Below are 24,633 nucleotides of genomic sequence, written 5' to 3' on the forward strand. Positions count from 1 at the left end.
CAACCGCCAACCCCCCCCCCCCCCGCCGCCACCGCCACCCGCTCCGCCGCCACATTAGGTACCTTGTTTGCTGGCGGGGGGGGGGGTCCCCAATCCCCGCCAGCCGAAGAGTCTTCTTCAGCGCCGGTCGACTCCGGCGCCTTCGTTGTATGATAATCCCGCGGTTGCCTACTTTGCTGGCGGGGGACCCCAACCCCCGCCATCTGAGGTCCTCTTCTTCCCAATCCCTTGCAAGGCTTTGTTCTAGTCTGACGTCCTGCACGTTGTACGTGCAGGACGTCAGACTCACAGAAACAGAACGAAGCCTTGCAAGATGGCTTCGTTCTGTTTCTGTGAGTCTGATGTCCTGTACGTATGACGTGCAGGACATCAGACTAGAACAAAGCCTTTGTGCGGGATTGGGAAGAAGAGGACCTCGGCTCGGTTGGGGTCCCCTGCCAGCAAAGGTAGGCGACGGCGGGTTGGCAACGGGAGGGGGGTCGAGAGGGTCATCAGCAGGGGGGTCCAGGGGCAAATCTACGGGGGCCCAGGCCCCCATGACCCCGTGACCCCATACTGGCTACGCCACTGGGCTATGGTGCTCATTTTTAAAAGAGAAAACATCTCAAAAATGGCACAAAGCAGCAGATGGCTGTTTTCATGGGAAAACGTCCAAGTTGCGATTTTCAAAACTCAGATTTGAGACGGTTTCCTTCGCAGTCCGTGTAAATTGCAAGGGGGATTTGGGCAGGATTTGGACAAGCCCAGAATTTGCACATTTTTCAGAGATAATAGAAAAAAGATGAAAATATCTAGGGCAAAAATTGGGACATTTTTATCTGGACCTGTTTTCAATCATGGCTAAGTTACAAAAAGGTGCCTTATCTGACCAGCTGACCACTGGAGGGATTAAGGCATGATTCCCCTTCCTCTCCCAGTGGTCATAGACCCCCCTCCACTCCCCAAAGATTTGACAGTGACAGTAGAGAACAGGCTCTGTGGAAAACAAACTAGCAGATCAATATAATATCCAAACCACTTTATTGAAGATACCGTATGTAAGACAAATGCCCGACACAGGCCTTTGATAGCAGACTGCTCATCGAGCATTTGGCGTCACATAGAACACGCTGGTTTATGCTGCTTTTGCTGGTTTTTATAAAGGAAATTCCTTTTATCCTTGCCCTGATATATGATTTACTACCGCTCTCATTTAATGAAGATACAGATTAGCCCCTGACGCAGCCCTATTGTTGGGCGAAACACAGCCTGTGTCGGGCATTTGTCTTACATACAGTATCTTCAATAAAGTGGGTTGGATATTATATTGATCTGCTAGTTTGTTTTCCACGTTGGATTTTGCAGATCGCTTGCCTTGTTTTCTAGAACAGGCTCTGTGACAGCTTCCGATATTATGGCCACACCTATTAGAGCAGCAAGCTAGTCCCAGGAGTAAGCTAGTGGTCAGTGCAGTGGACTATAGAGAAAGGGACCCAGCCAGGTCCATATCCCATCTAGAAGATAAGAATAGCCATACTGGGTCAGACCAATGGTCCATCTAGCCCAGTATCCTGTTTTCCAAACAGTGGCCAAGCCTGGTCACAAGTACCTGGCAGAAACCCAAATTGTGGCAACACTCTAACTGGTACGCTTGTTCTGGAAATTGTGAGCCTTCCAAAACTCAGAAAATACCAACTATACCTATGGATAGTAGCAGTGCATTTTCTCTAGCGGAAAAAGGTGCCGGTACTCAAATGCCAGGCCACCCTTCAGGGGTTGGGTGATCACTGAGAGATCCACCCCACAATAGCCAGGACCCTGCAACCAGTCACAGAATCTATGACAAGGCAGAATTGGTGTGCAGAGCCTGAGCTCTTTCATTAAAGCTTGGGGACCATGGGTCAATTTTAGCAGACAATGGAAAAGGTGCCAGTACTCAGTACCCCCAAGTACCTCCTCAAAAAAATGCCCTGGATAGTAGACACCTGCAGACCTGAACAGCTAGGCACAGTAGGGTTTAAGGTGTTCCTGAAGACTCACGATACAAAATAAAGGTGTTAAGGTGGGATTTGTACCTGGGTCCATTTATGTGAAGTCCACCACAGTGACCACTAGGCTGCTCCTGTGCTTTGCCGGGATGTCTGCGTGGCCACTTTACTAGGAATGGTGCCACACAGTCATTCCTATGGCTTGTTTTTGTGTGTTTTTCTCTAAAGAAATATGTACTAAACACAAAAATGTCTGGAAAATAGAGATGTTCAAAACAGATGTTTTTCTGGTATGAAAATTGCTACGTTCAGGATGAGAATTTAAGATGTTTTCAGCAAAATGCTATTCAGGTATGGCCCAGCGCTGAATATCAGCTGTATAATACAGCCTGCAGCAACCGGGGTTTAAACATACACTGAGGGGCATAATCGAACGGAAACACCTATCTCCATGGGCCTTTATCTCCGAAAACGGGTCCGTGAAGGGGCGGACCGAACCGTATTTTCGAAAAACATGGACGTTTATCTTTTTTGAGCTGGGCGTTTTTGTTTTTCAGCGATAATGGAAACCGAAAACGCCCAGCTCAAAAACGAATAACTCCAAGACATTTATTCGTGGGAGGGGCCAGGATTCGTACTGCACTGGTCCCCCTCACATGCCAGGACACCAACCGGGCACCCTAGGGGGCACTTTTACAAAAAAAAAAAAAAAGGTAAAACAGCTCCCAGGTGCATAGCACCCTTCCCTTGTGTGTTGAGCCCCCCAAATTCCCCTCAAAACCCACTGCCCACAAGTCTACACCATTACTATAGCCCTAAGGGGTGAAGGGGGCACTTACATGTGGGTACAGTGGGTTTGGGGGGCGGTTTGGAGGGCTCCCATTTACCAGCACAAGTGTAACAGGTGGGGGGGGGGGATGGGCCTGGGTCCACCTGCCTGAAGTCCACTGCACCCCCTAATAACTGCTCCAGTGACCTGCATACTGCTGCCAGGGAAGTGGGTATGACATTTGAGGGTGAAAATAAAAAGTTGTGAAATGGCATATTTTGTGGTGGGAGGGGGTTTGTGACCACTGGGGGAGTCAGGGGAGGTCATCCCAGATTCCCTCCAGTGGTCATCTGGTCATTTAGGGCACTTTTTGGGGCCTTATTCGTGGAAAAACAGGGTCCAGGAAAAGTGCCCTAAATTCTCGCTAAAAACGCATATTTTTTTTCCATTATCGGCGAAAGGCGCCCATCTCTGATCGGCCGATACCCACGCCCCAGTTCCGCCTTCACCACGCCTTCGACACGCCCCCATCAACTTTGTCCGCATCCGCGACGGAGTGCAGTTGAAAACGTCCAAATTCGGCTTTCGATTATACCGCTTTATTCGTTTTTGCGAGATAAACGTCTATCTCCCGATTTGGGTCACAATATAGGCGTTTTTCTCTTTCGATTATAAGCAGGATAGTGGACTAAATATAACCCCCTTAGAAAATTACCCGATTGTTATATTTGATCATATAAATGCAATAACAATGTGCAATGCAACATCAATCTCACAAGAGACTGGAAGAAATAGAAATGAAAGTGATTAAACTTTCTTAGCTCATGGGCTCTGAAAATAGACTTGAAAATGTATTCCTTTCTGTATTAGGTTCTGTATTAGGGGTCCTTTTACTGAGCTGCATAAGTGTCTGCATGCACCCAACGAGAGCTAAAATTGATTTAGTGACCGGTTACTACGTGGCTCTTGCGGTAATTTCGTTTTTGGCGTGCATCCGATACATGTGGCCAAAAAATATTTTTTATTTTCGAACACGCGTATCGGACGCATGCCAAGTGGCATTTGACACACATAGGTCTTTACCGCCTGGTAACCACGTGAGACTTTACCGCTAGGTCAATGGTTAGCGGTAAGGTCGCAGACCCAAAATGGACGTGCAGCAATTTTGATTTTTGCCACATGTCCATTTTCAGCAAAAATAAAAATAAGGCCTTTTTTACAGGTGCACCGAAAAATGGATCAGCTCATGCCTAAAACCCGCGCCTACACTACTGCAAGCCATTTTTCTGCACACCTTAGTAAAAGGACCCCTTAGATAGCAGAGACCTCTAGTGGCTCAGCAAGAATATTCCATTTTGACCTTTCTTTATATTATTTTTATTGAATTTTTCACATATAACACAACGTTTTCAAAACAAATCATAACAAATACATGAATACATTTTTACAGTTACAAAAGCTGAGATTCACATCTCTGAACGACTAGAAGTTAGAAAACGATCTAAGGTCTTCCATTTCTTAAGTCTAGCTGGAATAACCACTGAGGAATAAACAATAGACAGTTCATACTTTTTCTACAATAAAATCAAATTCCAGCAAAGATAAACATTCACTTGAGAATTATCCTTCCAATGCGAAATAATCAGTTTTAAAGCTACAGATATTAAAATAAATCATCAACTGAAAGAGAAAATGGAATACAAACAGACTTCCAAATTATGTATTTCCGTAAAAATATTGCTTTGAAACCAAATATCTTTTTTAGCTTTTCCCAAACATCCAACCAAAAAATAATAAGATTAGGGCATTCCACCAAGAGATGTATAAGATTTCCTTTGTTTTGTTTACATGACCAGCAGAGAGATCACATTTTGAAGACTCAGATACTTTACTTTTTCTTGGGGTCCTAAGATACATGAAAAAAAGAGATTGCGTTAAAGCAGCTGATAGAGGCTCTTGGACCAGCTGAGCATACTTGAGACCATTGTATATCTGATAGTAAGTCATTACATAGTAACATAGTAGATGACGGCAGAAAAAGACCTGCACGGTCCATTCAGTCTGCCCAACAAGATAACTCATATTTGCTACTTTTTGTGTATACCTTACTTTGATTTGTACCTGTGCTCTTCAGGGCACAGACCGTATAAGTCTGCCCAGCACTTACCCCGCCTCCCAACCACCAGCCCCGCCTCCCAACCACTGGCTCTGGCACAGACCGTATAAGTCTGCCCAGCACTATCCCCGCCTTCCACCACCGGCTCTGGCACAGACCGTATAAGTCTGCCCAGCACTATCCCTGCCTCCCAACCTCCAGTCCCGCCTCCCACCACTGGCTCTGGCACAGACCGTATAAGTCTGCCCCGCACTATCCCCGCCTCCCAACCTCCAGTCCCGCCTCCCACTACCGGCTCTGCTATCCAATCTCGGTTAAGCTCCTGAGGATCCATTCCTTCTGAACAGGATTCCTTTATGTTTATCCCACACGTTTGAATTCCGTTACCGTTTTCATCTCCACCACCTCCCGCGGGAGGGCATTCCAAGCATCCAAGATCTAGTTCCCATACTTGTTGAGCCGATCTACAAGTAGTAGTAGTAAAGGATTGTATTAATCTATAAAACAGTGAGGCCCTATGATTTAGCCTACAATGGTCTGCTATAAAGCTAGTAAGGTCTGAGGTATGATTATGTCACGATTGTGGTCGTGACCCCTCTCAGACTCACCTTATTTCCGCGGTCAGCTTCTGAGCTGGCTTCTGTCTGTTCTTCCTGAGTTAGTACTGTCTCTGTCTCTGTGTGCTGGCTGCTTCCAGCATGGCTCTAATTACTCCACTATACTGCACCTGTGTGTGTTAAGCTTCTCTGTGCTTCAGTATGCTTTCTGCCTATGTCTTGGTTTGTGTTCCTTTTGCCCTCTGGTGGCCAGAACCGGTGGCTGCCATAGACTTTCCAGACTTTCTTTCTGGTCCGGTCCACATATTCCAGCCCTCCAGACTTGGTTTGAAGTTTGGCAGCTAGCCTCACCCGTAGCTGCCTCATGATTCCTGCAGTGAGTTTCAGCTGCAGATGGGTTTGTTACCACCTGGAACCTTCTGAGTTTGCCTTTGCGTGGTCTAAGGTCCCTGGTTTGTTGGTGCTTGTTGCACTTCTGCCTAGTCTGGTTTCTTGTATAGTTCCTTGTCTGATTCTAGTTAGTCTGTGTGTAGTTTAGCTTAGATTTATTGCTTATTTCTTAGTCTTGTTTCTGGTCTGTATTTCTTGTCTAGTTTCTGTTTGCCTGTGTCTCTTGCTTAGTGGTTGCTCTGCAGCTTTCAGTCCTGTCTCTTGTCTGTCAGTATTTGTACCCTGTTTCAGTGGCTGCTCTGCAGCCTTCAGTCCTGTCTCTTGTCTGTCAGTATTTGTACCCTATTTCAGTGGCTGCGTGGCAGCTTTCAGTTCCTGTCCTTTAGCTTGTCCATTTCCTGCTTAGTGTAGTATTGTCTGTCTGTGAGTCCTAGCCCCATTTCCTGCCTTGCTGCCCATGTATATTCCTTTCCCCTCTGACCCTCAGTCCCTGTTCAGCCTAGTTGGTATCCCGTGCCTGCCCTGTCCGGCTTAACTCCTGGGGAAGGGCGGTCAAGCGCAGGTGAAGTCTAGCTGTTTCTGTCAGAGTTCTGCCTTGTCTTTGGTGTGGGGTGGTTTTGCCTGCCACTGCTGCTCCACGGCAGTGGCCCAAGGGCTCACGAACCTAGTTTCTGCCTTGAAAGCCTGACAGAATGCAAAGGCCATGAGCTCGGCAAGATCACCCTACCCGCTGGGCTTCCAGCCTAGGACTTTTGCCCCTGTTGGCAATCCGGGTCACCACCCAGGTTTTGCTTCTGTTTCCCTTGTGAAGTTCGGTTCTGGCTTTATTATTGTTCCTGATCTTTTCATGACACTTGAGGAATATCGTAGAAAACTTTTGTCTGATCCAATCTTGAAGAAGCGGCCTGACGCTTCAGCGGAGGAAGCGTGTCTGTCAGCTTGGGCTCACTGTAAACCCAGTTTCTGCCATTGATCCTAGGACCCCGCTCTTGGAATACCGCCGCCTACTTATCTCAGACCCAGCCCTGCGGGATACTCGGGAAGCTGCCGTTGAAAGAAAGCGTCTTGCGAATCCGGAGGTCCAGGCTTACCAGCAGTCCATCCTGAGGGACGCTGTCAGCCGAATTGCTGCTGAGTCCAAGTCGAGTTCCAGCTCCAGTCAAGATGCTGACTCCCAGCCCAGTTCCAGCTCCAGTCAAGATGCTGAGTCCCAGCCGAGTTCCAGCTCCAGCCAAGATGCTGAATCCCAGCCGAGTTCCAGCTCCAGCCCAGATGCCGAGTCCCAGCTGAGTTCCAGCTCCAGCCAAGATGCCGAGTCCCAGCCGAGTTCCAGCTCCAGCCCAGATGCCCAGCCGAGTTCCAACTCCAGCCAAGATGCTGAGTCCGGATTGAGTTGCAGTCCCAGCCTAGATGCTGAGTCTACTCCGAGTTCCAGCTCCAGCCAAGATGCTGAGTTTACGCCGAGATCCAGTTGCACTCAATCTGCAGCCCCTCACTACCTCTCTACCCTCATCTCCCCTTACGCTCCTACCCGTAATCTCCACTCACAGGACAAATCCCTTCTCTCAGTACCCTTCTCCACCACCGCCAACTCCAGACTCCGCCCTTTCTGCCTCGCCTCACCCTATGCTTGGAATAAACTCCCTGAGCCCATACGCCAAGCCCCCTCCCTACCCATCTTCAAATCCTTGCTCAAAGCCCACCTCTTCAATGTCGATTTCGGCACCTAACCATTGTACCTCTGTCCAGGAAATCTAGACTGCCTCAATCTTGATTGACTGCACTTTTTGTCCTTTAGATTGTAAGCTCCTTTGAGCAGGGACTGTCCTTCTTTGTTAATTGTACAGCGCTGCGCAACCCTGGTAGCGCTTTAGAAATGTTAAATAGTAGTAGTAGTAGTAGTTCCAGCCTAGATGCCGAGTCTACTCTGAGTCCCAGTTCCAGTCAAGATGCCGAGTCTACGCAGAGTTTCAGTTCCAGTCTAGATGCTGAGTCTACTCTGAGTTCCAGTTCCAGCCAAGATGCTGAGTCCAGGCCGAGTCCCGGTTCCAGCCAAGATGCTGAGTCTACTCTGAGTTCCATTTCTGGCCTAGATGCTGAGTCCAGGCCGAGTTCCAGTTCCAGCCAAGATGCTGAGTCCAAGCCGAGTTCCAGCTCCAGTCAAGATGCTGACTCCCAGCCGGGTTCTAGCTCCAGTCAAGATGCTGAGTCCCAGCCGAGTTCCAGCTCCAGCCAAGATGCTGAATCCCAGCCAAGTTCCAGCTCCAGCCAAGACGCTGAGTCCCAGCTGAGTTCCAGCTCCAGCCAAGATGCCGAGTCCCAGCCGAGTTCCAACTCCAGCCAAGATGCCAAGTCCCAGCCGAGTTCCAACTCCAGCCAAGATGCTGAGTCCAAGCCGAGTTCCAGGTCCAGCCCAGATGCGGATGCCAGTCCAAGTTCCAGTCCAGCTAACCATGGTCCTGTTTTGAAGTTCCTCCGTAGGTTTCACCATTGTTACCCATGGAAACCTGAAAGCTCCCGAGGGGACACGGGAGCCTTGAGGGGGAGGTACTGTCACAATTGTGGTCGTGACCCCTCTCAGACTCACCTTATTTCTGGCGGTCAGCTTCTGAGCTGGCTTCTGTCTGTTCTTCCTGAGTTAGTTCTGTCTCTGTCTCTGTGTGCTGGCTGCTTCCAGCATGGCTCTAATTACTCCACTATACTGCACCTGTGTGTGTTAAGCCTCTCTGTGCTTCAGTATGCTTTCTGCCTGTGTCTTGGTTTGTGTTCCTCTTGCCCTCTGGTGGCCAGAACCGGTGGCTGCCATAGACTTTCCAGACTTTCTTTCTGGTCTGGTCCACATATTCCAGCCCTCCAGACTTGGTTTGAAGTTTGGCAGCTAGCCTCACCCGTAGCTGCCTCATGATTCCTGCAGTGAGTTTCAGCTGCGGATGGGTTTGTTACCACCTGGAACCTTCTGAGTTTGCCTTTGCATCAGGGCCGTGCTGACCCGGTAAGCGGGGTAAGCACGGCAGGAGGGCGCCTCACCTTCAAGGCCGCCGCCGCCAGCCGAGTCAGTGTTGTGTTTTATAAAATTAAAAAATATAACCCTCTCTCACGTTGGCGCCTATATGCGCATGCGCTGCTGGTTCTGGCTGCTGCCTTCCCATGCGCTGCTGCGCTCGTTCGTCTGTTTAGGCTTAGCACCGCCCCAGCGTGACATACGGCATGACATCATCGCGCCTGGAGCCTCGCAGGCAGTCCGACTCCAAAGGACGGGTGTTGCCGACCCTGACGCCGCATTGGAGACGGAGTAGTGCTGTGAGAGGAGAGAGGAGGAGAGCCGGCGCCGCTGCTTGGAGGCTCATTGGATGATCAGCTGCTGCTGCTGCCCGCTCCCGCAGTGCTCCACAAGTCCAAGTCCGCATTAATTTTGGTTTTTGAGAGAGAGTCAGACTGGTGGACACATCATTGATAAGGAAGGACGGTTTCGCCTTGTTAACTTTTCATTACTGTAATGGCTGGCTGGCCTACACTTGACTTATCGATAAAGAAAGTTACATTTGAGGCTGCAGGTTGGGTGGGGGAACTGGAACCAACCAGGTCAGCTGCTGGGGAAGAAAAGAAAGACAAGGCAAGGAGGAAATTTCTGTGGGTGAGGGGGGAGAGAGCAGAACAAGCTAGAATCAGAGACAGGGCCATGCTGGAGGAACAAAGGAGGGGAGAGTAAGGGCAGGAAAGGAAAATAAGAGCTGATGATGGAACAGTTTTGTATAGTACTACTATTTAACATTTCTAAAGTGCTACTAGGGTTACGCAGCGCTGTACAAGTTAACAAAGAAGGACAGTCCCTGCTCAAAGGAGCTTACAATCTAAAGGACAAGAATTCAGTCAATCAAATTGGGGCAATCTGGGTTTCCTGGTTAGTCCAATGGTTAGGTGCCGAAAGCGACATTGAAGAGGTGGGCTTTAAGCAAGGATTTGAAGATGGGGAGGGATACATCCTGTGTAGTGTTATTATTTAGTGTTTAAGATGGATGATTGTGCCAAACTGGGGGTGGGGGGCGCCAATTGATAGTCTGCAGGGGGGCACCAGAGACCCTTGGCACAGCCCTGCTTTGCATCATCTAAGGTCCCTGGTTTGTTGGTGCTTGTTGCACTTCTGCCTAGTCTGGTTTCTTGTATAGTTCCTTGTCTGATTCTAGTTAGTCTGTGTGTAGTTTAGCTTAGATTTATTGCTTATTTCTTAGTCTTGTTTCTGGTCTGTATTCCTTGTCTAGTTTCTGTTTGCCTGTGTCTCTTGCTTAGTGGCTGCTCTGCAGCTTTCAGTCCTGTCTCTTGTCTGTCAGTATCTGTACCCTGTTTTAGTGGCTGCTCTGCAGCTTTCAGTCCTGTCTCTTGTCTGTCAGTATTTGTACCCTGTTTCAGTGGGTCCTGTCTCTTGTCTGTCAGTATTTGTACCCTATTTCAGTGGCTGCGTGGCAGCTTTCAGTTCCTGTCCTTTAGCTTGTCCATTTCCTGCTTAGTGTAGTATTGTCTGTCTGTGAGTCCTAGCCCAATTATCCTGCCTTGCTGCCCATGTATATTCCTTTCCCCTCTGACCCTCAGTCCCTGTTCAGCCTAGTTGGTATCCCGTGCCTGCCCTGTCCAGTAAGTCCTGCCGGCCGCCTGCACCCAGGGGGCTCAACTCCTGGGGAAGGGCGGTCAAGCGCAGGTGAAGTCTAGCTGTTTCTGTCAGAGTTCTGCCTTGTCTCTGGTGTGGGGTGGTTTTGCCTGCCACTGCTGCTCCACGGCAGTGGCCCAATGGCTCACGAACCTAGTTTCTGCCTTGAAAGCCTGTCAGATTAATATAGCTAAAATTCCAGTTTTTGGAGTTAAGTATACTACGCAGTTGGTACCACTGTAACATTTGAGAATTGGGGGTATCAAAACCATCTTGTAATTGAGCAAAAGTTTTCAAACTACCATCAGATATCAATTGACTTAAAAACCAAACATTACATTTCTGCCATATAGGCCAATTTAAGGTCTTTCCTCTCATCATCAATTTCTTATTATTCCACAAAAAAAATATTGGAGAGACAATTTGAAGAATTTGGAATATGACAAAATTGAAAAAGCTGATATTTTGACCTTTCTGTGCCACTTTACATTTTCCAGAACAAACGAAGATTCTCTACACCAGCTAGCTAATGATGGAAGCAGGTTTCTCTTGGAGGGAATTTGGAACTGGTATAAATACCAAGCTAAAAAAGTATTATCAGTCTTTGGCTTCCACAACCTTTACACCACAAGGGAAGAGCGATGGTCTTTGGTTAACCCAGTCTTTGAACCAGTACTGCAGGGTAGTAATAGGGGCAGCTTAGGCCACTGCACTATAGAACTGCTTAGGAGGACTTAAGAAAGTGCTTTGCAAAAAGGGTACCACCGTCCTTGGAAAAGGGGACACAGTGGAGGATCCTTGCAGTTCAGATGAGGAGGGCCAGGTTATACAGGAGGGCAGTACCTGTGATCACTTCTGAAGATATTTGTAGAGGAAAGGTGAACAAAAGGGGTTCTCAAATAAAAGCGAGAATCCCAGGGCAGCAAAGTGATAGCTTGTGTTCTATTTGTTTTGTTTTTCCTTTGCCACTTAATCTTTTAGGTAAAGGTTTGGCTCATAACCAGTGGCATACCCATGGGTGGGCCTGAGTAGGCAGAGGCCCACTCACTTTGGGCTCAGGCCCACCCAAAATTGAAGCACCCCTCCCATGGAAGGCTCTCCCCAGCTTCCCCATAGCAGTCTGGGCTCTTTTCAGTCCTCCCCTCCCGTTAGCACTTCACATAGCTTCAGCTTCCTGAATATGGGATCAGTCTTGCAGAATGAGCCATGATGTAGATCTCATATGACAAGACTTAAGCCCGGATGTAGACACAGGCAATGTAGGCCACTGCCTCCAATGCGAAAATCTGATAGGTGCTGGATTTGATATGCCTTGATCTGGGCACCCCTGTATTAAAGATCACCCCGCATCAGCAGCAGCTCTTCTTTAGTGAGTAGTTTCAGTGTGGACCTTCCTGTACACATATGCCGATAGGCCCTGCCTCCTCCTCTGACACAGGCCTCCTGTCAGCACAAAAATCCATGCAACAGCTGAGGAACCACATAGACCAACCATGCACATATGCAGCAAGGGCCACTGCTACAGGGCAGGGCAAGGGGAAGCCTCAAGAATGGAAGATCTGACAGGAACAATGGAGGAATGAAGACCACTCCCCTTCCCTTCAGTTCCTATGGTTACCCGTCACTGAAATCCAGCCCTAACAAGACTGGCCATGCACACTGCAAATCAAAGCCCTTGAAAACTGAGCCATCATGACCCTGAGTATGGTTCGCTAGCTGCTGCCCACATCTGGAGGGAAGAATCGCCAAGGACTTGCTGGCAGCCATCACTCTCCACCAACCTGTGCCTGTGTTGTGGCCAGAAAGAGCATGCTACGATGAAAGGTGCAGACATGAGCAGGTCATCGCTTCTTAACCTTCCCCTCCCTGGCCTACTAACTCTCTGTTCCTGTATGCCACAGGTACCCCACAGGATACAGTGACTATACAGCCCTTGCAGCTGCAGTGGGCAGGAGTTTTCCACTTCTGTGTGGGAGATGGACTCCCAAACTGGAAGACCCTGCTCACCCATCCAATGTGAGAGACTTGGCAGCTCTGTTCATTTTTAGTGAGAGAACAATACAAATAGGAGTTCTGGAAACAGAGAAAATGCTGTAAAATGAAATGCAATGAAGATATTTTATACCTGTTTATGTGGAATAAAAGACATTACACTCTTTCCCCCTAACCCTGAAACCCTGGAATATTGCTCCGGTATGGTCTGGCCCCAGACAGGCCACCTCCTCTGCCCACCCTACATGAACTTCTGTCCGCGACCCACGTGGAGCCGCAGCCCAGCTTTGCTGCACATTGTAACCAGGCTTTCATATTAACATACGTAGTACACATAGAGGGGCATTTTCGAAAGAAACGTCTACGTTTGGATTTGGACATCTTTGTAAAATGTCCAAATCCGGAGGCGGGGAAAAGCTCATTTTCGAAAAAAGATGGACGTCCATCTTTCGTTTCAAAAATACCGTCAAAGACTTCCAAATCTAAGGACGTCTTTAACTTTTGGCGATTTTCGAAACCAAAGATGTCTAAGTCAAAAACGTCCAAATGCAAGCCATTTGGACGTGGGAGGAGCCAGCATTTGTAGTGCACTCGTCCCCCTGACATGCTAGGACAGCAATCGGGCACCCTAGGGGGCACTGCAGTGAACTTCATAAAATGTTCCAAGGTACATAGCTCCCTTACCTTGTGTGCTGAGCCCCCCCAAAAACCCACTACCCCCAACTGTACGCCACTACCATAGCCCTTACAGGTGAAGGGGGGCACCTATGTGTGGGTACAGAGGGTTGGTGATGGGTTTTGGAGGGCTCACTGTTTCCTTCACAAATGTAACAAGTGGGGGGGGGGGGTATGGGCCTGGGTCCACCTGTCTGAAGTGCACTGCACCCACTAAAACTGCTCCAGGGACCTGCATGCGTTGTCATGGACCTATGACATCTGAGGCTGGCATACAGGCTGGCAGGTAATATTTTTAATAATGTTTTTTGAGGGTGGGAGGGGGTTAGTGACCACTGGGTGAATAAGGGGGGGGTCATCTCCGATTCCCTCCAGTGGTCATCTGGTCATTTCAGGCACCTTTTTGTGCCTTATTTGTAATAAAAACATGTCCGGGTGAAACATCCAAGTTTTAGTGCTGGATGTCTCTGCCTTTTTCCATTATGGCTCAAAGATGTCCAAGTCTTAGGCACGCTGAAGTCCCGCCTTGACCACGCCTCCGATATGCCCGCTTGAGATTTGGATGTCCTTGCGACGGACTTCAGCTAGAGACGTCCAAAATCGGGTTTTGATTATACCGATTTGGACGTCTCTGGGAGATGGATGTCCAAGTGCCAATTTATGCCACTGTGGACGTCCATCTCTTTCGACAATGAGCCTGATCGTGCAGTACTAGCTGCCACTCCCCCGAAGATATGTTACAACTCCATTGTCAGGAGACAGCAAGATTACACCACTTAGAATTACAGCTAGGCATTTTATAAATATTTTACATTTAAAAAATACCATTAAAAACAATTGATTTCTGCTATCTCAGGGCACCAGCTCTCCATGGGGAAACCCTAGGGCTTAAATGTTGTGGCTATTTTAATTCAAATGCTTGAATGATTCTTATTTCATCTTCTGTTTGAGGATTTCTGGTGTAAAAGGAAGTGGCAGAGGATAAATAAATCTCTGACTGCTTCACAGTGGACACAGTGAAAGAGAAAGTTTCTGTCACTCTGAACAAGGAAGCAACCCCAGCAGATTACTGAATAACCCAGAAGGCTAGATTGTGCAAGAGCCCAAGGTGCTGAAATCCCGCTCACCCAGGTGAAATATGAGAGTTAATGCGCAATTCCATTGAAAGCAATTGCTTTCCATTGAAAGCAATGGAAGTAAAACCCGGCTGGCTCAATCCGTTCTCCTTTTTCTGGAGCCATGTGGTAACCTGCAAACCTCAGCTGAAAACCATACTCAGCACTTTAAAAAAAACAGCACAAGAAGAGACCAGCAGCGCCCTCCTACCTTGCTGGCAGACTGAAAGGAAAGAAACCACAGCGAGGAGCAGAGGAGGAGAGTCGGTGGCCATGATCACTGCAGGGCAGAAAGTCAGGAGAGAAAGGAACTTGCTTTGCAACTTTGGCTGAGAGACACACCTCAGGAAAGGGATGAAGAAGCACGGAGTTACATTTGCTCTGCTTCCTGTCACTAGGCCAGGTGGTGTGGTAGCCGTGCTAGGTCATTTTTAAAGGTAATAAACAGAAATAAATCAAAACAGAGAAAAAGAAAATAAGATGATTCCTTTTTTTTTTTATTGGACTAACCATACATTTTTGATTAGTTTTTGAAGGTAACAGATCGGAAATAAGCAAATGTTGACACATGGCAGAATACTAGAACACTTTTTTGTTTCACTGATATGTTTATTTATTTATTATTACATTTGGTGGACTTTGGTCCTGGGGAAATGAGGAACTGAGTTCGATTCCCACTTCAGGCACAGGCAGCTCCTTGTGACTCTGGGCAAGTCACTTAACCCTCCATTGCCCCATGTAAGCCGCATTGAGCCTGCCATGAGTGGGAAAGCGCAGGGTACAAATGTAACAAAAATAAAATAGATACTATTGGAGATTCTACATGGAATGTTGCTACTATTGGACATTCTACATGGAATGTTGCTATTCCACTAGCAACATTCCATGTAGAAGGCTGCGCAGGCTTCGGTTTCTGTGAGTCTGACGTCCTGCACGTACGTGCAGGACGTCAGACTCACAGAAGCCGAAGCCTGCGCGACCACATTGGTGATCTGCAAGGGCCGACTTCTACATGGAATGTTGGAATAGCAACATTCCATGTAGAATCTCAAATAGTAGCAACAGTGGAGGAGTGGCCTAGTGGTTAGGGTGGTGGACTTTGGTCCTGAGGAACTGAGTTTGATTCCCACTTCAGGCACAGGCAGCTCCTTGTGACTCTGGGCAAGTCACCTAACCCTCCATTGCCCCATGTAAGCCGCATTGAGCCTGCCATGAGTGGGAAAGCGCAGGGTATAAATGTAACAAAAATAAAATAGATACTATTGGAGATTCTACATGGAATGTTGCTACTATTGGAGATTCTACATGGAATGTTGCTATTCCACTAGCAACATTCCATGTAGAAGGCTGCGCAGGCTTCGGTTTCTGTGAGTCTGACGTCCTGCACGTACAGGACGTCAGACTCACAGAAGCAGAAGCCTGCGTGGCCACATTGGTGATCTGCAAGGGCCGTCTTCTACATGGAATGTTGCTAGTGGAATAGCAACATTCCATGTAGAATCTCAAATAGTAGCAACAGGGGAGGAGTGGCCTAGTGGTTAGGGTGGTGGACTTTGGTCCTGGGGAACTGAGGAACTGACTTCGATTCCCGGCACAGGCAGCTCCTTGTGACTCTGGGCAAGTCACTTAACCCTCCATTGCCCCATGTAAGCCGCATTGAGCCTGCCATGAGTGGGAAAGCGCGGGGTACAAATGTAATAAAAATAAAAATTTGTACCCCCACTCCAAGCAGGTTCAATGCTCTGATATGTGTCAACATTTGCTTATTTACGATCTGAAGAAGAAAGGTTACCTTCGAAAGCTAATGAAAAATGTATCATCTTATTTTCTTTTCTATGTTTTGATTTATTTCTATGTATTTATTGCCTGTGAAGTACTTATGTAAGGTAAGATATAAGATACTCCATATGGAATTTAGATGGTGGTGTTTATTGTTTAAACAGTTTGGCTTGCTTTAAATATGTTTTGTCAGTGCAAATTCTAAGTCAGTTATTTTTTCTAAGCCAGTTGCTTGTTGCTCCATGTCTGTTTTATTGAAGTTTGTGTAATCTGATCAGCTTAGTGCTGTTAGTTTCAATACTTAGAGGGGGTTTAGGATGTTGCCACAGTTATGATTGAAACAGATGATTGTATATCTACCTATTCAAGTGTCAGTAAAGAACACTGCATTACATGCCAGTTGTGCTGAGTGGGATTGCTAAATTCTTTTTAATGATAAAATCATTAGGGTTTATGTATGGATATCCACCCATTTAAATAGCAACATAAGGCACTGGATTGCCTGTGAGTTTGGCTGAGCGCCTCTGAATCAGTATTGCTACATCCATTACAAAGTTTTTTCTAATGGCAGCAGCACAATTTCAATTGATGTTTGTACATTCAAACAACAGCAATGAGTGCTGGATTGCCTGTGAGTTGTAATCAGTTTTTTGTTTTTTTCATGGCCACTGTGGAGTTCTTTTGAATGATATCATCATCAGGATACATGTGATTGTCATAGAACAGTATGATGTTTTTAGGTACTTTGTATCAATTTCTATTGATTTGAGTTGCTATCTATTAGAACATGGAAACCCACTGATTCTCACTTTTTAACAAAGTGAATATTAATTTCAATATTTTTAGATCATTGAATGTGCTTAAAAGACGGCAATTGAGGCCAAGCATTGTGAGATTTTATTTATTTATTTTATTTTGTATTTTTAGGTGGTTGTAGGACTACTTTTAGGGGTTCACTTTGCTTTTTACCCCTATTAGGTAGGTGATATTTAGTATATATGGTCATTCAGTTATTTTAGTGTTGTATATCTCCACCTATCTGTCCGATGCAGTTCCATTGATATACATTTAGTGTTGATATTATTATATTTTGTGTTGATATCATGTCCTGTATTAAAATTATTATTTTATTGCATGCATATTTAATCTGAATGTTTTTAACTGATATTGATTTGATATTATATTTTATTGTATTATGTTTTTAGATTTGATCTGTTTTTATTTTATATGATGTGATAGTGTTTTTAGATATGTTTTATTATCAAATATACAATGGTGAAGTTTATGTTTTACTCATTATGTATTTTTATTTTGTAGTTTTTTTTACCCCTGACGCAGCCTGAGGGCGAAACGTGGCCACGTCGGGTAACTTGTAATAAACCACTTCTTCTGTTACCCTCCTGTTCTATTTTTTTGTCTTTTTTGATCTGCTTTTTTTCTTTTGATTTGCCATTTCTGTGGCAGATCTTTGCCCTTTTTTTTTGTTTCTGTCTGTTTATTGCCTGTGCTTACAATCAAAGTGGTTTACATATAATATACAGGTATTTATTTTGGTATCTGGGACAGTGGAGGGTTAAGGGAACAAGTACTACAAGTTTACGTGCGTGATTACCATGTGGTATACGCGTGCGTTCTTGTCCGAGCAATGCACCGAAGGCTTGATGAATGTGGATTTAACTCTTGCGGTATAGATGTTTGCAAATCATATTAAAATGTACGGTTAAAGGGTCATTAAGAATTCTGCATCAATGGAATAAAGGAAGGAGTTGATTTTGCCACTAAAATAATGCTAGAAATTTTTCTCCGAGGTCTGGGACAGTGTAGAAACAGTTGCTGAAGATGATATGAAGGGAAATTTGTTTTTGGTCATAAATAATAACAACACACAGAAGTTGTTCAGTACGTGTTATCAGGCACCAATTGTTCTGCGCTCATCTCTTGCAAAGCAAACAAGGGATAAAAACACAAAAAAAGCTGAGACTCGAAGGCTAAGACGTTTTTTTAATGAATATCTGTGCTATAAAGAAATAAAGATGATCAGTAAATAGTGAACAGATAGGCACTAATAAGTGCATCTTTTGTACTTGTCCCCTACCCAGTGGCGTAGGAAGGGGGGGCGGGGGGGCGGTCCGCCCCTGGTGCACGCTGCTGGGGGGGTGTCGGCTCCGCGCTGGTGCACTGCCCTCTCTGCCCTCTCTGCTCCGGAACAGGTGTTGCCAGGTGGGCAGTTTTCCGCGACTCACCGCAGGAAATTTTTGCCCACAGCGGGTTGCGTTTTTTGGGCTTGTTTTGGGTCTTTTGGGCGGTTTTTAAAGCGTTTTTTTCGGCCACAGGGGGCGGGGTTAGTGACGTTTTGGGCGGGGTTAGTGACGTTCTGGGCGGGGCCGATGACGGGGAGGTGGGGTTGATGACGGCGGGGGCGGGGGTGATGATGCGGGGGTGGGGGTGTCAGGGGCGGGGTTTGACTTTGGGCGGGTTTTGGGCTGGATTTGGGCTCGTTTGGGTGGGAAAAAAATTTTCCACCTGGCAACCCTGCACCCCAGCAACGTGCAGTCGGGGTGGATCGGCCCTCCCGCCTGTCCCTCGCCGCAGGTATGCGCTCCGGGGGGGGAGGTATGCGCTCCGGGGAGGGGTGCGCCGTGCTGCACCCGGGGGGGGGGGGGGGGTGCGCAGCGGCGACCCACCCCGGGTGTCAGCTCCCCTCGCTATGGCTCTGCCCCTACCGGACTTGGCGAATGCCTTTACGGTATTATGTAAGCCTGCAAATATGTGAGAAAATGTGGGATACAAATGTAACAAATAAATAAATAAATAATAAAAGCGCTGATTAACAAACACATCTGCTATAACTTTTATATCTGCACAGATTACTAAGCATATCTTTTTAATTTTGGCTTTACATCTCCACCAAACTGCGCATGTGTGAGAACACAGTACAGAAAATGAATGTGCTTGCGTACAGACCCCCTTCCCGTTAACAGCGTGATTTGTTCGTGCCTTACATTTGCATTTTATTAGTTTACTGCAGTGGTGGAATATTTTCTTGTTAATCTCGCAATACTGTCACTTTTCGTGTACAGTGCTACGGCAAGCTTTCGGCAACTGGCTCACTGTTAATTGTTTGTATGCAGTAGTGGTGTAGCTACGGGTGGGCACAGACCCACCCATTCTTGCCTCAGGCCCACCCAATCTAGTGGCCCCCAAAGCACCTCATTGACAGTGCCCCATGCCTCCCTCTCTCGCCCTCATGGCAGCTGCCCGTCTCTCTCTAAATTCCCCACCCCCGCCCCCATCTACCTTTGAGCTATCGCCGGCAGTGAATCTTGTAATCAACTTGTGCCAGCCTTGCAGGCTTCCCTCTACTGCATCCCTCCCTCGGTGACATCATTTCCTGTTTCTTCACTGGTGGGGATGCGGTAGAGGGAATCCTGCTTACTGGAATTGCTGCCAGTGACAGCTTGGAGGTAGACCGGGGAGGGAGAGCAGAGCAGATGCTAGCAGGGGAAGGAAAGAGAGGAACAGATGCGGGGGGGGGGGGGGGGCGGAGGGAGGGAGGACAAACATAATGATAGCAGGGGCAGAGGGAAAGTTTAACAAAAAAACTGTATGTATGGACAGGGGTAGGGGTGGGAGTGGGAAGGGCCCACCCAGGTTAACTCAGGGCCCATCCAAAATAACAGGTCTGGCTACGCTCCTGGGCATGGATATTGTTTAAAAATCCACTACAAAATCCAAAATGGGGTTTGTGGTGACACACAATATCCTTTCCAAAAAAAATGTCCCACTATACTAAAAAAAAAATCAAAACAGTATATAATAAGCAAAAATAGGAAGGAAAAAGCCTCAAAGAGATCCAAGTCATCCAACATATAGATCTAAACTGATGAAATCATGTTCTACTTTTCATCATTGGCAAAAAAAAAAAAACCCTTCCTTATACTTTAAACATAACAATGTTCGTTATCAGTAAGAAGCCAAAACATTTCTCAAAAGGGCAGACTTAAGTTAGGAAGCAGCCCAGCCTGTTTCTCAATCTCCCAGGACCAGCGTTTTGCCGGTACCTTGGATCCTGATCCAACAGTAAAGAAGGTGCTTATGTGAAACGCTGGCCATCGTTGGTCCTGGGGGGATTGAGAAACTGGCTGGACATGCCCACTCCCGTTTAAACCCTGGCGGGCAACACCGTCTCACCACAACTAAATCAGACTATAATAGCCACGACTCAACTCACACGTACAATATCATAATTACCTTCCAGCAACAAATCATAAATCAGCACTACCTTCTTTTTAATTGATCTTGTATTAATCAGGCCTGCCTGTAAAACATCCATACAACCAATCTTATTCATCTCCACAGCTTTCAAAAATCCAGTCACACTTGGAGCTCTTTGAGGCTTTTGCCTTCCTGTTTTTGCTTATTAACAGTTTTATATATATATTTTTTAAATACTATCTTGGAAGCTCAGCCCAGATGTATTTCACATATTTAAAAAGATAGAAAGATGGTCAAATGACATAAGTACATACTGGGAAAAGACCAAAGGTCCATTGAGCCCAGCATCCTGTCCCCCGACAGCGGCCAATCCAGGTCAAGGGCGCCTGACAAGCTACCCAAACGTACAAACATTTTATACATGTTATTCCTGAAATTGTGCATTTTTCCCAAGTCCATTTAGTAGCGGTCTATGGACTTGTCCTTTAGGAAACAGTCCAACCCTTTTTTAAACTTTGCCAAGCTAACCGCCTTCACTACATTCTCCGGCAACGAATTCCAGAGTTTAATTATGCGTTGGGTGAAGAAATATTTTTTCCTATTTGTTTTAAATTTACTACACTGTAGTTTCATCGCATGCCCCCTAGTCCTAGTATTTTTGGAAAGAGTGACGCTTCACATCCACCTGTTCCACTCCACTCATTATTTTATAGACCTCTATCATATCTCCCCTCAGCCGTCTCTTCTCCAAGCTGAAAAGCCCTAGCCTCCTTTCTTCATAGGGAAGTCGTCCCATCCCCGCTATCATTTTAGTCGCCCTTCTCTGTACCTTTTCCAATTCTACTATATCTTTCTTGAGATGCGGCGACCAGAATTGAACACAGTATTCAAGGCGCGGTCGCACCATGGAGCGATATAACAGCATTATAACATCCTCACATCTGTTCTCCGTACCTTTCCTAATAATACCCAAAATTCTATTTGCTTTCCTAGCCGCAGCAGCACACTGAGCAAAAGGTTTCAGTGTATTATCAACGATGACCCCCAGATCCCTTTCTTGGTCTGTAACTCCTAACGTGGAACCTTGCATGTCGTAGCTATAATTCAGGTTCTTTTTTCCCACATGCAGCTTGTCAAAAGGTAAGTGAAGTAGGCATTTATAGCTATAAGGACATCTTTCAAGAACCAGAAAAGGATCCAAATGAAGAAAATAGGAAATTGCCTAAGCACTGGCAAGTTAGATGCAAAGCACTGATAAGGAAGGCAAAAAGAGAATTTGAAAAGAAGGTTGGTGTAGAAGCAGAAACTCATAATTAAAAACTTCTTCGGGTACTCTCAAAGCATGAAGCCTGTGAGAGTCAGTTGTTCCATTAGATGATTAAGAGTAAAAGGAACACTCAAGAGACTAAATATTTACTTTGGTCTTTACTGAAGAAGATGTAAGGGAGCTATCCATGCCATAAATGATATTTAATGGTGACCACTCCACTCTGAGGACCTGAAACAAATCTGTGTGACATGGAAGATGTATTTGGGCAAACTGTAATACTAAAGAGTAGCAAATCACTGGGACTAGATGGTATTGTTTGCGCCTGTTCCTGCAGCCAGCGGAGTCCACTCAGGCCAGCAGTACTACGCAGACAAACCCTCTCAACTGTTACCTTTTTAGAAACCGGCAGCTGGATTAAGGACTACTTGCACTACAACAAATAAAGACAAAAAGAAAAAAACCAAGAGAAACTTCTGTTGGGGGAAAACACAGGTTTATTCTTTATCCAGAATTAGGACAAAAAATAAGAAATAGAATAGATACAGATCAGGATACAAAGAAGAGCATATTATAGAAATTGAAATATAAGGAAAATGGGGTCAGGACATTCCTTCAGACTCCCTGGCTTGGGAGCCAAAAGAGATGTACACTGCCCAACCTCCTATCTGGCAGAGAGATATTATATAGGATTTCTTTTCCCTTTCAATACCAGAGGAGCACAAGAAGGGGGGGGAAGGGTTTCTTCTTACCCCCTTAATTAGCATCTTACAGTCAGGCAGGATCTCCTGACAATAAAGAAATATATAGCATCCGTTTATATTTCCTTTTGAAGATGCATTTGATCTGTTGTCCAAATGTTTTGGACCTCTTCTATTCATCTATACATACATTTCTCAAACCTTTAATTAGTATTTCCCCTATTCTGAAAGAGGAGACAAAAGTTAACTACTGCTTCCTTATAGAGTTGTTATAGAGGTGTTAGGTTTCTCTTGTCAATAGAACTATTGCTATTGACTCCAGGGATCAGGGAGATAGTGTTTGAATTGTTCTAGGCAGAGAAGGAAATAAGGTGTTACCTGGTCTTCCTCTCATGGTTGTAAAAAAAGAGTAATTCTCTCCTGGATAGTAGCCTTACTTCAAAGGGCATGGGAAAGAATTCTGTCTCCTGACCATATTCAATGGGAGAGATTGTGGGCAATCAGGGCTTATAGTGTAATTGCCATTCCAGCAAGCTTCTCATGATTAGAAGGAAAGAAACCTTCATTTCTCTCTGTCCAACATATGAGACATTAATTTCTGTACATTAAATAATTGGAGGCCTTCCACCTCCTACAACAACTCCCCCCTCCTCTGCAATAATATTTTCTTATCCTGTCCTGACTACAGGATTTCTCTGTCTCTCCTCTGTCAGCCCTGCCCCCTTCACCTGGAACCTCCTTTGATCTACATCCTAAAAGTCTCTCAAAGGCTAATAAACACACTCATGTAAACAGCAAATGGACAGCAAATGGCAGGAGCTCATTGTCTTTCACTTGCTTGGTCAGAGGAAGGTGGGGGGAAGAGGTGGGGGTACTTGCTCCACCTGGCCTGCTTAATATCATTGTAATTTACAGAAAAAAAGAGAAATTTCCACTTCTCATCGTCTGTATATTAATTCGTAGAAATTAGATACTTAGCAGCACTGAAACTGCTTGGTTCAGGCCTTCATAAGTACAAAGTACACCTCCACCAACAGTATACACTCAAGGCTCCTAAAAGAACTCAAATCTCAAACTGCAGATCTACTATCATTAAAATCATCCATGGTACATGAAGATTGGAAGGTGGTTAGTGTAACGTTGGTTTTTGATAAGGGTTACAAAGATGATCCAGGAAACTACAGACCAGTGAGCCTGATGTCAGTTCTAGGCAAAATGGTAGAAATGATGATAAAGAACAAAATTACTGAACACCTGAAGGGGCATTTTCAAAAGAACATCGAAGTCAGAATTGGGACATCCTGCTCAAAACATCCAAAGAAAGAACGGCCATCAACCAGCAATTTTTGAACAGGAAAGACATTCAGATTTCCTGTTTGAAAATATGTGAGAAGGACATCTTTACGCTGGAGACATCCATCCTAAACAGAAAAAGGGTTACATAAGTACATAAGTAATGCCACACTGGGAAAAGACCAAGGGTCCATCGAGCCCAGCATCCTGTCCCTGACAGCGGCCAATCCAGGCCAAGGGCACCTGGCGAGCTTCCCAAACGTACAAGCATTCTATACATGTTATTCCTGGAATTGTGGATTTTTCCCAAGTCCATTTAGTAGTGGTTTATGGACTTGTTCTTTAGGAAACCGTCCAACCCCTTTTTAAACTCTGCCAAGCTAACCGCCTTCTCCACGTTCTCCGGCAACGAATTCCAGAGTTTAATTATGCGTTGGGTGAAGAAATATTTTCTCCGATTTGTTTTAAATTTACTACACTGTAGTTTCATCGCATGCCCCCTAGTCCTAGTATTTTTGGAAAGCGTGATCAGATGCTTCACATCCACCTGTTCCACTCCACTTCAAAAGCATCAAAAAATGTATTTAGTCCAATAAAAAAGGTATTATCTTATTTTATTTTAATTTATTACATTTGAAAGTGGACTAATGGCTACCACACACCACTTTACTGTGAAGTTACAAATTAAGGAGTTCCTTTAGCAAAGTGTTCACTGTCATGACTCTTGGAGCTTGGTAATTAGAAGCCCCAATATCATGGAGCATAACCCTGGCACAGCAATCACCTGAGGTCTGTGTTATTTTATGAAGTCTCTTGTATTGAATAAATCACAGATAATTTACTCACAGATAGATGTTCAGGATACAGAGACTTCTTAATCTGGAGGCTGTGGGAGGTGGAGATCTGAAGAGAGGTAGTTGTATTGCAGGGGGAGGGGAAGGTAGTTGAATAGGTAGAAATAGTCCAAAGCTGGGTGACTGGAATGTGCGATATCTCATTTGGAAGAAGATATTCACAGGGTAAAAAATCCAGGTTCGTTACAGGGAGTTTCAGCAGGACAGAGCTGTCTGGAGCGAGATGGTGTTAGCTCCATGTCCCTGGCTATAATGGAGGAAGAAGCCCCACGTGGCTGAAAGGACAAAGAAGTGGTGGGGC

The 24,633-nt window shown here is 45.8% G+C and overlaps 1 protein-coding gene across 1 annotated transcript in view; it reads right to left on the reverse strand.

The window, feature by feature from the left end:
* MGST2 (microsomal glutathione S-transferase 2) overlaps positions 1 to 14,570 on the reverse strand; it is a 42,876-nt gene extending 28,306 nt beyond the window's left edge. The window contains exon 1 of the mRNA XM_030192707.1: positions 14,435 to 14,570. Within this exon, the coding sequence (XP_030048567.1) occupies positions 14,435 to 14,498 (64 nt within the window). The 5' untranslated portion in view covers positions 14,499 to 14,570. The remainder of the gene's footprint in view (positions 1 to 14,434) is intronic.
* Between the last annotated feature and the right edge of the window lie 10,063 nt (positions 14,571 to 24,633).

Source organism: Microcaecilia unicolor, chromosome 2, assembly GCF_901765095.1.
Source record: "Microcaecilia unicolor chromosome 2, aMicUni1.1, whole genome shotgun sequence".
Lineage (NCBI taxonomy): Eukaryota > Metazoa > Chordata > Amphibia > Gymnophiona > Siphonopidae > Microcaecilia > Microcaecilia unicolor.